General features: G+C 31.9%; 1 protein-coding gene across 1 annotated transcript in view; it reads right to left on the reverse strand.

The window, feature by feature from the left end:
* Window positions 1-434: 434 nt before the first annotated feature.
* The window catches only part of MS3_00004981 (uncharacterized protein), a 70,412-nt gene continuing 55,698 nt past the window's right edge, over window positions 435-15,148 (reverse strand). The window contains exon 2 of the mRNA XM_051212983.1: window positions 435-4,320. Coding sequence (XP_051068913.1) covers window positions 1,305-4,320 — 3,016 coding nt within the window. The 3' untranslated portion in view covers window positions 435-1,304. The remainder of the gene's footprint in view (window positions 4,321-15,148) is intronic.

Genomic DNA, 15,148 nt, shown 5'->3' on the forward strand with positions numbered 1-15,148 from the left:
GAGCCGTGACTAACCTCCTGTAGGACTGAGATGTAATCACAATTGATTGATCACTGGGTGATGATCAATCTCATGCTTGTCTAGTCCTTATTAGTGCAGATCGAATGCTATCGATCATGTTGATATAATGTATCCACAGCTATTTCATACCTCTCTATGCGTGATATATACTAGTATATACGTAGTTTAGAAGAAAACTATAAGCCATCAAACTAGAATAGTCACTACATAATTAGCTCAGTGATAATATACAAACTCAAATCTCACTAGAATTATTAGATACTGCAAGATTACAAAGATATATTCTTGACGATTGTTATTCAATGAAGAACTTGTATATTTACATCCTTAATGATTATTTCCAACTATCTACAATTTAATATTATTTGCTATTAAAAATAATAAATAATCAGGATCATCTAATGATGATTATACCCATGAATAAAATGTTATTTGTTTCAAAAACAACAAGGCAAAAGAAAACAACAAATAACCTGATTGATTTCCATAGATCATAATAATTGACTAAGGTATTATACAACTTCAAGATAATATTACAAAAATACAAATATATATATTTATACATAGTAGTAGTAGTAGTAGTGGTGGTGGTAGTAGTAATAGTAGTGGTGGTGGTCGTAGTAGTAGTGGGGGTAGTAGTAGTAGTAGTAATAGCAGTAGGATAAGTGTGTTGAGAGATAAAAGAAACATTTTTTTGTTTGAATAAAAGTACATTTTACTCACTGAGAACGCTTCACTCTTTTTATAATTATGAAATAGTGATATACACAGATGGTGAGGGTAGATTTGTATTATTAGAAAGGGAAAGAAATGTTCATACAGTTCTCAAGGAAATCTTTGATAAAAAAGAAAACGAAGAATAACATAGAGGAAGTCGATTAATAATCTCAAATGAATTTTGGAAGTGGTCATTTAAATGAAAAAAAGTCAATTTTATTTGCAACTGAAGATAGAATTATTGATGTATTTGTAATGTAACGTTGACAACTGCAATACTTATATGAGAGAGCGATGTGGGACATATTTTTTTATAGGAAACATTTTAGCTACTAAATTCAATAATAAGTAGTTTGCTGGATATATGCTAACATTACCATATGACACGTATTCATTAATACGGTTGTAATGAAATTACTTAAGATTATCGACTACAACCATAATTATACATGCTTGAATAGTATATATATGTAGACAGTTATGTGTATATAGGACTAATGTAAGTCCATTTAATGTTGTAAAAAAAGTATTGGATTCAAAGTAGTTCACTGATTTTGTCAGATGTATCAGACATCCGTTTCAATAGTTTTATTAAATGAGTGTTGTTGTTTAGAAGGGAAAGCTTTAGATTTTTTCGTTTTATCAGTTTCATTACCACTGCTACTTACATGTTTCTTGATGCAGTCATGGCTGGAAACAAAGTGAACTGGTGAATTAAGGCATATTTTATCATCTGATGGTTGTACATGTGAAGTTGATATTGTAATATCATCTGTAATTTTAAGTACCGGTTGCTTTTGTTCAGAGAATAACGTCTCTGATATTTCAACTTCATTTTTTTCCATATCTGTACTATTTTCGTTATTATCATACGTATCTTGTTGATCATTTTGATGATTATCAATATTTTCTTCTAAGTAATATCTTACAGGTAAATATTGATTGTTATTAGAGTCCACAATTTGACTTTCACAAGATTCATTAATTGTTTCATGTAGGCAACTTAATAATCTCCCTTTAAGGGTTCCACTAACTTTAAATGATTGGGTGCATTTTGATACATTTTCTCCCTCTGTTCTAATACAAAGAGGGAGAGATAAACTTCGAGTAATTTTACTGATGTATGGCGTTGAACTTACATCTTTTTTGTTTAAATTTGGTGCACTCATTTCTTCTTGAATACTTGAATAGGTTTGAATAGGTTGAGGAGAACCGAAATCATTTGTTATTTTTGTGTCTTTAGTATCTTCATTGGTCATTGATTTAACGAATTTACCAGTGGTCTCATTACTCAATATATTAAAAGATTGTGGGGGATGAATTGTTGATTTTGACAATAAAATGTCATCATACTCATTACTTTCTTTAAATGATGATCTATGTTCATTCCGTTTGGCTAGATAATTATCTTCCTGGTGTATATTCGGCCAACTTGCCAATGATTTAGATCGATTTTGATGCTTCATATCAATAAGTTGATCATTCTTTATTTCAGTATCGATTGGTTTATATTGTTTCCGTTGTTCATTTATCATTGATCCTGTATCACATTTATTATTAGAATTTAAACTACTTAAACTTAAATTAGCATAACTTGTACATGATTGAACATGTATAAATGTTTGTTTATCTTCAGTTTCAGTTTCTCTATGATAAAAATAATTGAAATTTGAAACAATCACAGGTACTGGTAATGCAATAGTTAATACACCGGCAATAGCACATAATGATCCAACAAGTTTACCCCACATTGTTACAGGTCTCATATCACCATAACCAACTGTTGTCATAGTAACTACAGCCCACCAAAATGCATCTGGTATACTACGAAAATATGTTCTATCTGAATCAACTTCAGCAAAATAAACAGCTGATGAAAATAATATAACACATATTAATAAAAAAAATACTAATAAACCTAATTCACGTGTACTTGCTTTTAATGTTTGACCAAGTATTTGTAAACCTTTTGAATGTCTTGATAATTTAAATATACGAAATACACGTACAAGACGTATTACTCTTAATATAGCTAATGACATAGCTTGATTTTGACTTTTACTTTCATCAGCAACCATTGTACCAACTGTTATAAAATATGGTATAATAGCTACTATATCAATAAAATTCATAATATTTTTAAAAAATGCAATTTTTTGAGGAGATGAAATAAAACGTATTAATAATTCAAATGTAAACCATATAATACAAATGGTTTCAATTAAAAAAAATGGATCTATTACTGTAGGGATATCATCTTCTATAATTAATAAACATTTCATTGGATCATAATGATAATAACAATCAATGAATGATAAATATAAATCATCTGTTGTTTTTATTGATAAATTATAATCATTCATTGATCGATTTATATTGATTGAATGATTTTTCATCAAATCAATAGTATTGATATTTTGATTGGATATTAAGAATAATGATGATAGTGATGACAATGATGGTGATGATGGCGATGATGGGGATGATGATGATGATGATGATGATGATGATGATGATGATGATGATGATGATGATGAGATTGGTATATGATATGAAGATAAATTCACAAATTTATAATGTTTAAATGATGGTAATGTTTCAATACAAAATATAATAATTGATAATATAATAACAAATATAGAACAAATTGCAATACAACGTGCTGATATAGAACTTTCAGGATATTCAAATAATAACCATAATTTACGTTGTAATTTATTATTTGGTAAAATTTTCACATCTTCACGTATAAAACCTTCATCATCACGATATTTTTCAATAGCATCTTCATCTAATTCATAAAAATTAATTTCTTCAGTAAATACATCAATGGGTACATTCACTGGACGACGTAATCTACCACCACTTTGATAATAATATAATATTGCATCGAAACTAGGACGATTACGATCAAAAAAATATTCATTTCTTAATGAATCATAATATTGATCTAATTTTTTTGGATTACCTAGTAATGTATTAGGAAATTTATTTAATGTACTAAATTGGGTTTCATAACGTAAACCAGATATATTTAATATAATACGTTGATTATCATGATTGATTTTATGATGATTTAAATTATATTTTATATGATTTAATTGTATATTATTATTATTATTATTATTATCGTTAGTAACTGTATTTAAATGGCATTTATTAGTTGCTAAGGGGGTAGTTGCTATGGTATTATCTAATTGATGATATGAATTTATTGATGATAAATCATTTTTATTGAATGTTTTTTGCCAATTATTAATATTATTATGTAATAATTTTTCATTTAATTTAGTCTCTGAAATACTATATGGTAAATAAGATAAATTAGGTGAATTATGATTTGTATGAATTAAACTTGTACCTGATGATAATAATTTAGTATAATCAGATGTATCTAATTGATTATGATTTTGTTGTGTTATTGTATATGTATCCTGTGATGAACTACAACATAATGGTATATTAGTAGAATTATGAGAAAATATACTACCGGTATAAGTATATAAATTAGATGGATTAGATAAACCTGTACTACCTCCACCAGCACCAACCATACCACTATAAGGTCGTGTACCATATGATCTAAAATTGAATAATAAAACAAAATAATCAATTCATAAGAAGAAATGAAGTTTATTATTATTATTATTATCAGAATGGGTTTTGTGGAGACTGTAGTAAGTTCGATAGTTGTAATCATGAGTTAATTGAAGCTAGATCATCATGGAAAACCTGGAAGCACTGGACGGCCGTTTCGTCCTAGTATGGGACTCTTCAGCAGTGCGCGTTTAAGAAACTTTAAAAACTGATTGTTTTGAATAATTAAATTGATACTTTATGTTACCATTTGGTAAAATCATCATCAATCACCATGATTCAATCAAAAGTTATTTAGAATTTTCTTTGTTTCTAGTTAACATTCTTAGATAGTGAATCTTCATAACTTTAAACTGGATTAAATTCAGTATTTCTTTATTACCATAGTGAAAAATCTATGGTTCAGTTAATGATTTTAAATCAAATATTTCATATATAATAATCGTAAATTCATTTGGTATTGCTTGGCTTGTATCATCCCATTGAGGTTTAAGACTGAAAATGATCAGTCTGTTATTGACATATGTGCATACTCTCCGTATGCCTCGATATTCCCTTAATTAACAAGCATTTTGTGAGCGATGATGGATAGTGGCTAGCAGTGAAATCCGGGACTCACTAGCTGAGTGGATAACGCGATGGCGTTTGAAGCGAATGGTACTAGGTTCGAGTCCCAGAGTGAACATCAACACTCAGATACAGGTACATCCAGCTGACGAGTCCCAAATGGGAAGAAAAGCGCGTCCTGGATTCCACTGCTAGCCATTATCCATTATTGCTTATAATAATGGTAATTCTTGTACTTAAGGTGTTTCTTTTTAAAATTTCAAATACATAATATAATACTGGTAACATTAACATAGATTATAATTTAGGATATTGTTATGTCCCGATAAGCATAATGAATGGTAACTTTAGGGATTCATTTATGGACCAATACTATGCGTACATTTTCATCGTATAATTGTTAAATAACTAAACTATTCATAATCATGTTCCTTTTATTATAAGCTTTATTTTGACCCATAGACTATTATTATACGATTTACCATTCTTGAGTTATACCCTGTCTATTAATTACAGTTCCCACATTCACAGCCAATTTTGGCTAGATCGTGTACAATTGTTGTTTTTCATTTTATGGTACGATTTGGTCTATCTGGTTGGTAATATAAACCGAGTATGTTTGAAATAAATGATTCATATCTCAGAGGCTGAGATTGGTATTCTGAACTGAACAGGCAGTGCTAGGCAGGAAGAATTACGGATAAGAACTCTAGACTTCTCGTACGTGTTTTATGAGTCATTAGTTCGATCAATAATTCACTGCTCTCTAATTGGCGGTATCATTACTTTATACATTAACAGGGCAAACAGGCTACAAGTTATAACAGCTATTTATAAAATAATCATTTCAATCTTCTAACATACAAGTGTTCTTAATTTCTAATTTTACGTAAAATAAATTTGATTAATGAAGTAACAATTATGAAAAAAAATTTTAAAAAATTGATATTTACTACTTATTAGTTTTTTTAGCAGTTAAGATCATGAGTCAATTGAACATAGATCATCATAGAAAACCTGAAACCACAGGACAGACGTTTCGTCCTATTGTAGGACTCCTCAGCCATGCCCATCCACGATCCTTCCCACCAGCGAGATTCGAACCTAGGACCTATCAATATCGCGCATGAGCGCTTAACCATTAGACCACTGAGCTGACCGGCATCCAACGGTGTTAATGTTTAACTTGAATTCATCCACGAAATGTAGCGATGCTTCTAGGTTACCTACAAAACCCCTTCGGATATTTGTCTTTTAAGAAGTAGTTTCAAGAGACTACTGTAAACATAAAAATTCGGTTTTTCGATAAAGCTCAGCTCATTTTTAACACTGGTATTTCATATTATCAAACTATGAATAGAAATATTCATGTTTTTGTCTCTAATATTACTAAACAAACAATAAAATAATGTTGAACCAGTGAAAAGTTTCATCCTGATCATCATATGTTTTAGCGTTTTGTGATGTTTGTAGATTTTTAGTCCTACAGTATGAATTAACACTATCAAGATAACTAGTGAACATTGAAGAGCAGTGGGTTAGCGCTTTATCACTACTATGGGACATTTTAAAGTATTTCGGGATTTACTATCCGACCATAAATTCAGTTTAGGCTTCATAGCAGTAGAACATCAACTTTTGGCAACTAAGTTGGGATTTAACTTTATTCAGTTTATGATCTTGCAAAACTATCACCTATGATTGTCGATGATAATTGTGTTGCGATCGACATGGTTAAATTATACTGGTCAAGACACTAAACTTAAAATTTATATACATGTATACTTGAGAAAAAAACGAGAGATCACTGCGATTCCTACGATTTGAAGTAAGAACACCAAGACTAATACAAGTGAAGATTTATTAACCTTAAAACACGACGATGACTTTAGTCGAAAACACATTGAAGACGTATATATTGATTGTACTCTTATTCTAATAATTAATTAAGATGAAATCATATATATGAAAGATGCTTAGAGTTGTCACATGCTATATTTCATGCTGAGCATAGTCCACGTTGATTTAATACAACAATATCTATCGTATTTTGAACAAACACATCACACTGAAATAAATTAGTGTTATATCGAATAAAATATCACATTGAAAAACAAAACCGAATACTGCACTGGGTATTTATTACATTGAATTAAGACGAAGGTAATGTTGAACACAAACCATAATGAGTAAAGGACTGTAAAAACTCCTGGAGTTCTGGTGAGAAGCCGTTACCAGTGGAGTTCAACCGGTCTGTTGTGAGATAACAACTCACTGAAGACAATGGTGTACGGTGGCGCAACTTCGTGGATTGGTTGAAGTTAGACATTAACACCGTTGGATGCCGGCTCAGTGGTCTAGTGACTGTAATTTTGTTTATTCTTCCCGTCATATATATATATATATATATATATATATATATATATATATAGGGAGAGGGAGGGAGAGAGAGAATGCGTTACTCTAAGTATTTAAATATAAAATATAGGAGTTCCAAATTTTAAATATTTAACAAATTGTTGGGATACTCAGAAAAATATCCCAGAAACAATTATCCGGTTAAGTCTAACGCTACCCCTGAACGTTAAATGGTGTCATTTCCCTATTGGTCGTTTCCCTACTGATCAATATTTATTTCGCGTGTCATTTTCCTATTGATCAATATTATTGAACGTGTCATCTTTCTGTTGGTCAATATTTATAGTAATCCTAACTGTATAAATATGCATTTGTTTGTAAATCATTATTCTGCTGCTCCTGACCCCATAAACGATTTTTCATCCACGGTTCGTGTTCTGATATATTGGAGATTGGGAACAGTATTGGGGTCGAACTGGGATATCTGAAGCTAGTCAATCGGTAGAATTTAGAGTAGCCAACTCACGATTCACAATACAAATACAATCGCTTTTCACAACTGACTGATCACCACCCCGTGATCAATCAATTGTGATCAAATCTCAGTCCTACAGGAGGTCAGTTACGGCCCGGATAGCTCAGTGGTAACGTCTCTGACTGTGAAACTGGGTGACACGGAATCGAGTCCGCCAGGAAGCACCAGTTCCCTCAAGATCACAGGTACACCTTGCTGACGAGTGCCAAGTAGCACGAAACCCGGGTCCAGGGTTTCCTATCGACTACCTCCAACCAACATCCAGCAATCGCTTTTCTTTCTTTTTTTGTTTCTTTTCTATCCAGAAATCGACATAACTCCTCATAATATTTTCTTTCTTTTTCCTTCTTTTCTTTTCCCCTCTTATAAATTTACATCAGATGTTGAAAATTATGAAGCTATGTTTTTAGTTTAAGTGGTTTAGAATAGAATTTTTTAAAAAAGAAACCACCTTTTCTTTATATTTTAGTTATCTGAATAAAATGATATTCCGGTGCATTTTAAATATTAACTATTACATATGATCCTGTTATTTTTTATGTTTGTATAGTTGATATAGTAATAACGTGAGCTAAAAAAGATACTTTTAAATCGATCGATAGCATTCGATCTGCACTAATAAGGACTAGACAAGCATGAGATTGATCATCACCCAGTGATCAATCAATTGTGATCAAATCTCAGTCCTACAGGAGGTTAGTCACGGCTCGGATAGCTCAGTGGTAACGTCTCTGACTGTGAAGCTGGGTGACACGAGATCGAATCCGCCAGGGAGCACCAGTTCCCTCAAGATTACAGATACACTTTGCTGACGAGTGCCAAGTAGCACGAAACCCGGGGTCCAGGGTTTCCTGTTGACTACCTCCAACTACCATCTAAAATCTCAATACATAGTGCACTCAGTGTCGAGTCACCTAGACTGGTGGCCACATTGCAACATGATCGATAGCATTCGATCTGCACTAATAAGGACTAGACAAGCATGAGATTGATCACCACCCAGTGATCAATCAATTGTGATACTTTTAAATCATCTGTTCAAGTGTTAGTATACTAGAGCTGATATACCTTCGTAAATAGATCGGTTTAAATGTTGGAATAGTTAGTGTCTCATGTCATTAAAAAAAACAACGACTTTTATAATACAATTATCTGATCGAAAACTTGACTTAATGAAGTAAACTACTTATTATTACTAGTATGGAAGATTTGTGGAGATTGTTGAATCTCATTGAATTCCATAGCATTGAACAGTATTTTAAGGTAATCATCAGTTATTGATTTTCATCTTAGTTGTTTATGATTACCACATTTTCCATGATACTAGAACATTCAGAGTTCAAAACCAAACAGTGTGTTTTAATTGTGACATATGAATAATGATTCTCAAATTCATCAGTTATTTGAATGACAACTGTTTCATTGGTCAGTGACAAAATGTTCTTATGCAAAATCTATTCACTAGATATATGTCAGTCAGTCAGTCAGCAGCAACTTAGAACTTCGTACGTACGTACATCAGTTCGAGTTACCATACCACATTAGCATACAGATGCAATTGCCGATTCAAATCCCAGAGTAGTAGAGGTAGTAAGAGTATATGAAGTAGTCAGAAAGATTAGGGTTTGAAGATGTTATTCAAGGAGTATAATACAGTGAAATAAATTTGGAAAGAAAATAAGGAACATGAAGAATTCAGAAGATTAGAATTTGGGAGAGCACAAAGAGTAGATGCACTTGCGCCATTGCAAACGGTTTTGAGCCATGTCATTTAGGGTCTCTAACCATCGGTCGCTATCATCTCGCTGTCCACAATCAGGTAGTCTACACCTACCAACATGGCTCAGTCCACTTGTCAGTGACTTCATGGACTTGCGCTATGTTTTGGTCTGGCCGCCCCTAGCTTTCTACCGACCTACTACTACACCGTAAAACATAGCACGTCGAGGCAGTCGGTGGTTGGGCATAGATATATGGGATTTCAATAAACTATACATTTTTCGTTGGTAGAAAACCGTCTATTAGTTTCTCTTTTCACTATAGAAACAAAAACAAAAAAATGAAAATAGTAATCTAGATTCGAAAAAATAATATTAGTCACGTTTAAGATTTTAGCCGAAAATCATTATTCTCTCAGACAAACAAAAACATTATCAGTATGAAGAAACCTGTAAATGATGCATAAATATATATGGAGAAAGAGGAAGAAAGAAAGAAAGAAAGGAAGAACGAGAGGAAGAGAGAGATAGTAAGAATAAATGTGGATTTGTAAACAAGAACGTGATAACAGTTTATTTGATTGATAGTTATTCATATGATAGGCTGACTACAACAAAATGTAGATTAATGCATTTCGAAATAATAAACAGATTAAGATATAATGACCTAAAGAAATCAATCATATTATGATGGAGTTTTCTTCTCTGAGCTAAATGGTTTAGTCGTGCAACTTTCATTGTTCTTCTGAACAACATCATCAGCACAAACTTCAGATGAAAACCAATCATATATATATTGTAGACTCCACTACGGGAGTACACACCAATAATATAGAAGCAATGTGCTCGAGGCTAAAATAATTTTTCCAACCTTATCATGGTTTCAGAAGTCGACTACTATGGAGTCACATGAATGAGCTCCTGTATCGTATACATTTCGATTCCAGAACTTGAAAGCCTTTTTCTAACCTTGGAAAGTTTTTAACCCATGTTAAAAGAAGTTTATTCACCCTAATTTTTTGGTTTTCTATAATATATTCTTACTATATACCGACTGTTTTCTGATGGACTGAAGTTTCTCAAATTCATTTAAAATTCATTCATAGGTCGTCTATCAATGATAGTCTGGCCGATTCAATAATTTACCATTTACTTTACAATTACGAATAGATAATCTTATGAAAGTCAGTACTGACTTATCACACCGTAAACCAAATTACATTAAGTACTGAATTCTTTTGTTTATTTAAAAATGGAACTTGGATTTTGCCACTAACAATGTTTCAGTTTTTTTTTAATTTCATCATAAAATCCTACTTTCAATTATCTGAAGAGTTGCAATGATCCTGTGACACTGAAGGAACTCAGTAGGTTTCTTAAATACTCTGTCAAGCTTGCCATAGCGAATACCAGGATCAATTTTTTTCTGAGAAGCGAATATCCGAAATCATTAATGTACAGCTTAAGTAAGTGATTTTGTCGAAAAGAAAATTTTCTTCGCTGATTTCTCTTTTTCTTATTCAATGACACTATGGGTTATTTTAAATCCTACTTTCTTTAAATCAGAAGCAGATTCACTAAAGTGATTTCTATGAAGATTCTCATTGAATATAAATTTAACGAATCTGTTGAAATACAGCTAAATGTCGTGAAATATTAGTCAATTGTTTAATTTTTGTTTGATACGCATAAGCATTGGACATCGCTGATCTCATATAGAATCTAACAGAAAATATTCCATGTTATTTCAAGATCACAGTTCCAGAACTCTATATAGCGCATTTCAATGACTTGATCGATAGCATTCAATCTGCACTAAGAAGAACTTGATAGCTCAGTGGTAACGTCTCTGACTGTAAAGCTGAGTGACACAGGATCGAATCCATCAGGGAGCACCAGTTCCCACGAGATCATGCTGACGAGTGCCAAATAGCACGCAACCCAGGTCTAGACTTTCCTGTTAACTACCTCCAATCCCTATTTTATCAATTTTCAATTATTTTATGATATATTTATCTGCATACATCAGTTTTCTTCAACCAATGTTAATTGACTTCAACTTTAAGTTAATCAACTAATATCAGTTAGTAATGAAGATATCAACATGAAAGTTAGATTGTTTTTTTCTCAGAACATTCAGATTATTTCCACAATGTGTTCAACATTAAACATTAAACAAATATTCCTGGAACATACACATTTACCTTAAATTACATATTGTCTATTACTGATAGTTATCGGTTTAGAATATCTGAATTTTTAATGGTGAATGATTATTTTCTGATATTCATTAAAATAATTTGATAAAATCTAGGCTAAAATTATCATTGTGAGACTATATCTAAAAGATTTAATAAGTAGTATTATTCATAGTAATATTATCAATTATACAAAGTTTAGTTTTTGTTTTACTACTACTACTAATGGAAATACTGATAATGATCGTAATCAATAATGACATTTGATAGCATGTTCCCATTGGATGCCGGTTCAGTGGTCTAGTGGTTGAGCGCTCGCGCGCGAGACTGATAGATCCTGGGTTTCAAGCTGGCGAGGCGGGGTCGTGGATGCGCACTGCTGCGGAGTACCACAATAGGATGAAACGGCCAGCCAGTGCTTCCAGGTTTTCCACGGTGGCCTAGCTTCAATTGGCTCACGATATGAACCATTGAAATTGCTTCAATTTCCACATAACCCCTTCTGAAATTAGTCAACATATGCTCATCAGTGACTGACTTCAAGAGATATATCCTGAAGTTCTGGTGAGTAGTGACCAGTGGAGTTCGACCGGGTCTGTTGTGAGATAGTAACTCACTGATGACAATGGTGGATGTGTCGCTGAATTTCGTGGATTAGTTGAATTTAGACATTAACACGGTTGAATGCCCGTCAGCTCAGTGGTCTAATGGTTAAGTGCTCACACACGATACTGATAGGTTCTGGGTTCGAATCTCGCTGGTGGGAAGGATCGTGGATGGGCACTGCTGAGGAGTCCCACAATAAGACGGAACGGCCTCTCAGTGCTTCCAAGTTTCCCATGGTAATCTAGTTTCAATTGACTCATGATCTTAACTATTGAAATTGTGTTCCCAATCTAAATTTCATTCTACGATAATAAAAATCTATAATATGTAATTACATTTTGTTAATTAACAGAAATATTATGGTTGAAGTACTTTTAATGCTAAATTACTTATTTATTAGTAATAAACATTCTTAAAGTTGACTCTTATCTTAATGAGAATTTTGTTTATTTCATCTGTTGTTTAGCTAAAAGGGTAAGTGTTTTTTTAATACAACTATATTACTGATCCCTTTCTCGGTTTTCCATATAACATACATTTAACCAACTAATAGCTATGTTTGTTATTGACATTATCCAATATTGACTTTATCCATTTGTAAAGTGATTGTATAGGGTTTTATGTAAAATAACAAATAACAAACGTGATGGGATAATAATAATAATAATTCGATTATGTTGTAGAATCATTTTCACTACTTACAATCTAAATAGAATAGTTCACATAACTAAACAGGCATGGGATAAGTAAACATATTTTATACAAAAAGGTCTTGACCAAACGTAAGTTTGACATGTATAAGTAGATTGATAAGAAACAAACTTGTTATGAAAATAAATAAACAAAAACTATTGTGAGCAAATGATAATTATCAGTTCAGGATTGTAGGGATTGTTAAGTTTTTGATTGAAACCATGAACCAACCAATGTGATGACATTATTAAAAACTTGGAACAATTGAATGTCTGTTGCGTCCTAGTATAGAACTCTTCAGGAGTGTTCATTCACGATTCCGCACATGAGACTCTAACACAGGACTTTCGGTCTCACTCGCAAACGCTTAACCTCTAGACCATTGAACAGGCATCCTACAGTGTTACTGTTTAACTTCAATCAATCAAAAGTGAGATGTAAACAGTGAAGTTTAACAGCATCGGGTGTGAAACAATTATCCACTGAATACCATTGTCTTTATTAATCTTCATCGATATGTCAAGCTCAAATTTATTCAAGATTTTTCTAATACAAAGTGGTAGATACTTGATTTGTTTTTTAAGAGCGACTACTATTACAGTCACTCTAAATAAATGAATCATTATTATTCAACTAAGACTACTGTTCTCACTTTGATAAAATACCCATGAAGTAAAAGAACTAAACTAAATTTTTTTTCAAATGCTTATTACTATTACATACTAAAATGTTCTGAAAGGATCATGCTATTATAGATACAATGGTATAGTCCGTTTAGTCAGATAAATGGTTAACATTTTCATGATATTGTAAATATAACTGTAGAAGGGTATTTAAAATCTTACAACTAACTAGTAAATTTAATTTAATGAAATATAAATTATCCGCTTTCAAGTCTATTCACTAGGTATACAAGTACAGTAAAAACAAGTAAACCAGAATGAATATTTGGGTTAGAAAATAATTTATGGACAATCTTTGAGCAATGTCAAACTGTCATTGTGAATGTCTACCTACTTACTAGAGCTAAATGAAGGTTATAAAACAGTGTGAAGAACAATCATTATGATTTACAATTGATGGTTAGGGTTAGGAATTAGATTCACGGTTTTCCGCACAAACTGACATCAACTATTTAACCAAATGAATGAAAGGAATTTCGCGTCAAAATCCAAGACCTGTTATCCTAACTCTGATCGGTTCGTCCATAAATTATATTTTCACCATAGAACTAACTTTAGATTACATTACAAGTGACGAATTAATTAGAAGATGTCGAAATAGATAAAGCGGAAAGTTTCCTATTATCCTAAACATGTGGTTCTGAATAGAAAAATTATTATTCTTATATATTATAGTATAAATCAGCTCTTCTATATTACAGTAGAACTGATCTCTTCAATGATTAGACATTTTCTATAACAACATATTGAGTCAGTTGAAATGATTATTTACCAGATATTTCAATATAAAGCTATGGTATTAGAAGAAAAATTGTCATTAACTACTATCATCCTTTATCAAGTTCAGTAAATAACCATTATAAATGATTGAAATCAAAAGATAAAATTGAAGTTTTATCATTTGAATTCTAACTAATTGGTATATGAATATGTGAGGACGGTCCACAGGTAAACTCAAGAAAGCATTAAGAAGCTCAGAAAGAGCCGAAGACATTCCATCCAATCATTTTTTGGGAGAATATCCCAGAATCTCTACGTGTAGCTTCCTGATAGAACAATGCTAATAACCCCCTATGTGCTGATTGAATATCTATATTGATGATTTCGCTTTTAATAAAAACTGTTAATACCTGACAGTTTTGTACTCTAATTTGACACTGTCTGGAATAACATTCCCTTCACAAGTCTTCTATCTTCTCATTGTGACTTGGAATGGTTCTAGCGTCTAAATGCTCTAATTATACGCGTCATATCAAGAATATAAGTATCTAGAGATATAACAGAATATTTCTTAAGAGTCTTATACTAAAACTAAATAGTTTTTCTTTCCTTCCTAGTTCTTCTTCCTAGTGGTAGTCGGAATGATATCGATTTATGACAAATATTAACAGAAACATTAGTTGTTCAATAGATTTTCTTTTTATCCATAAACTCTACATTTTAAATTGATCGTGA

The sequence above is a fragment of the Schistosoma haematobium genome, chromosome 3 (genome assembly GCF_000699445.3).
Source record: "Schistosoma haematobium chromosome 3, whole genome shotgun sequence".
Taxonomy (NCBI): domain Eukaryota; kingdom Metazoa; phylum Platyhelminthes; class Trematoda; order Strigeidida; family Schistosomatidae; genus Schistosoma; species Schistosoma haematobium.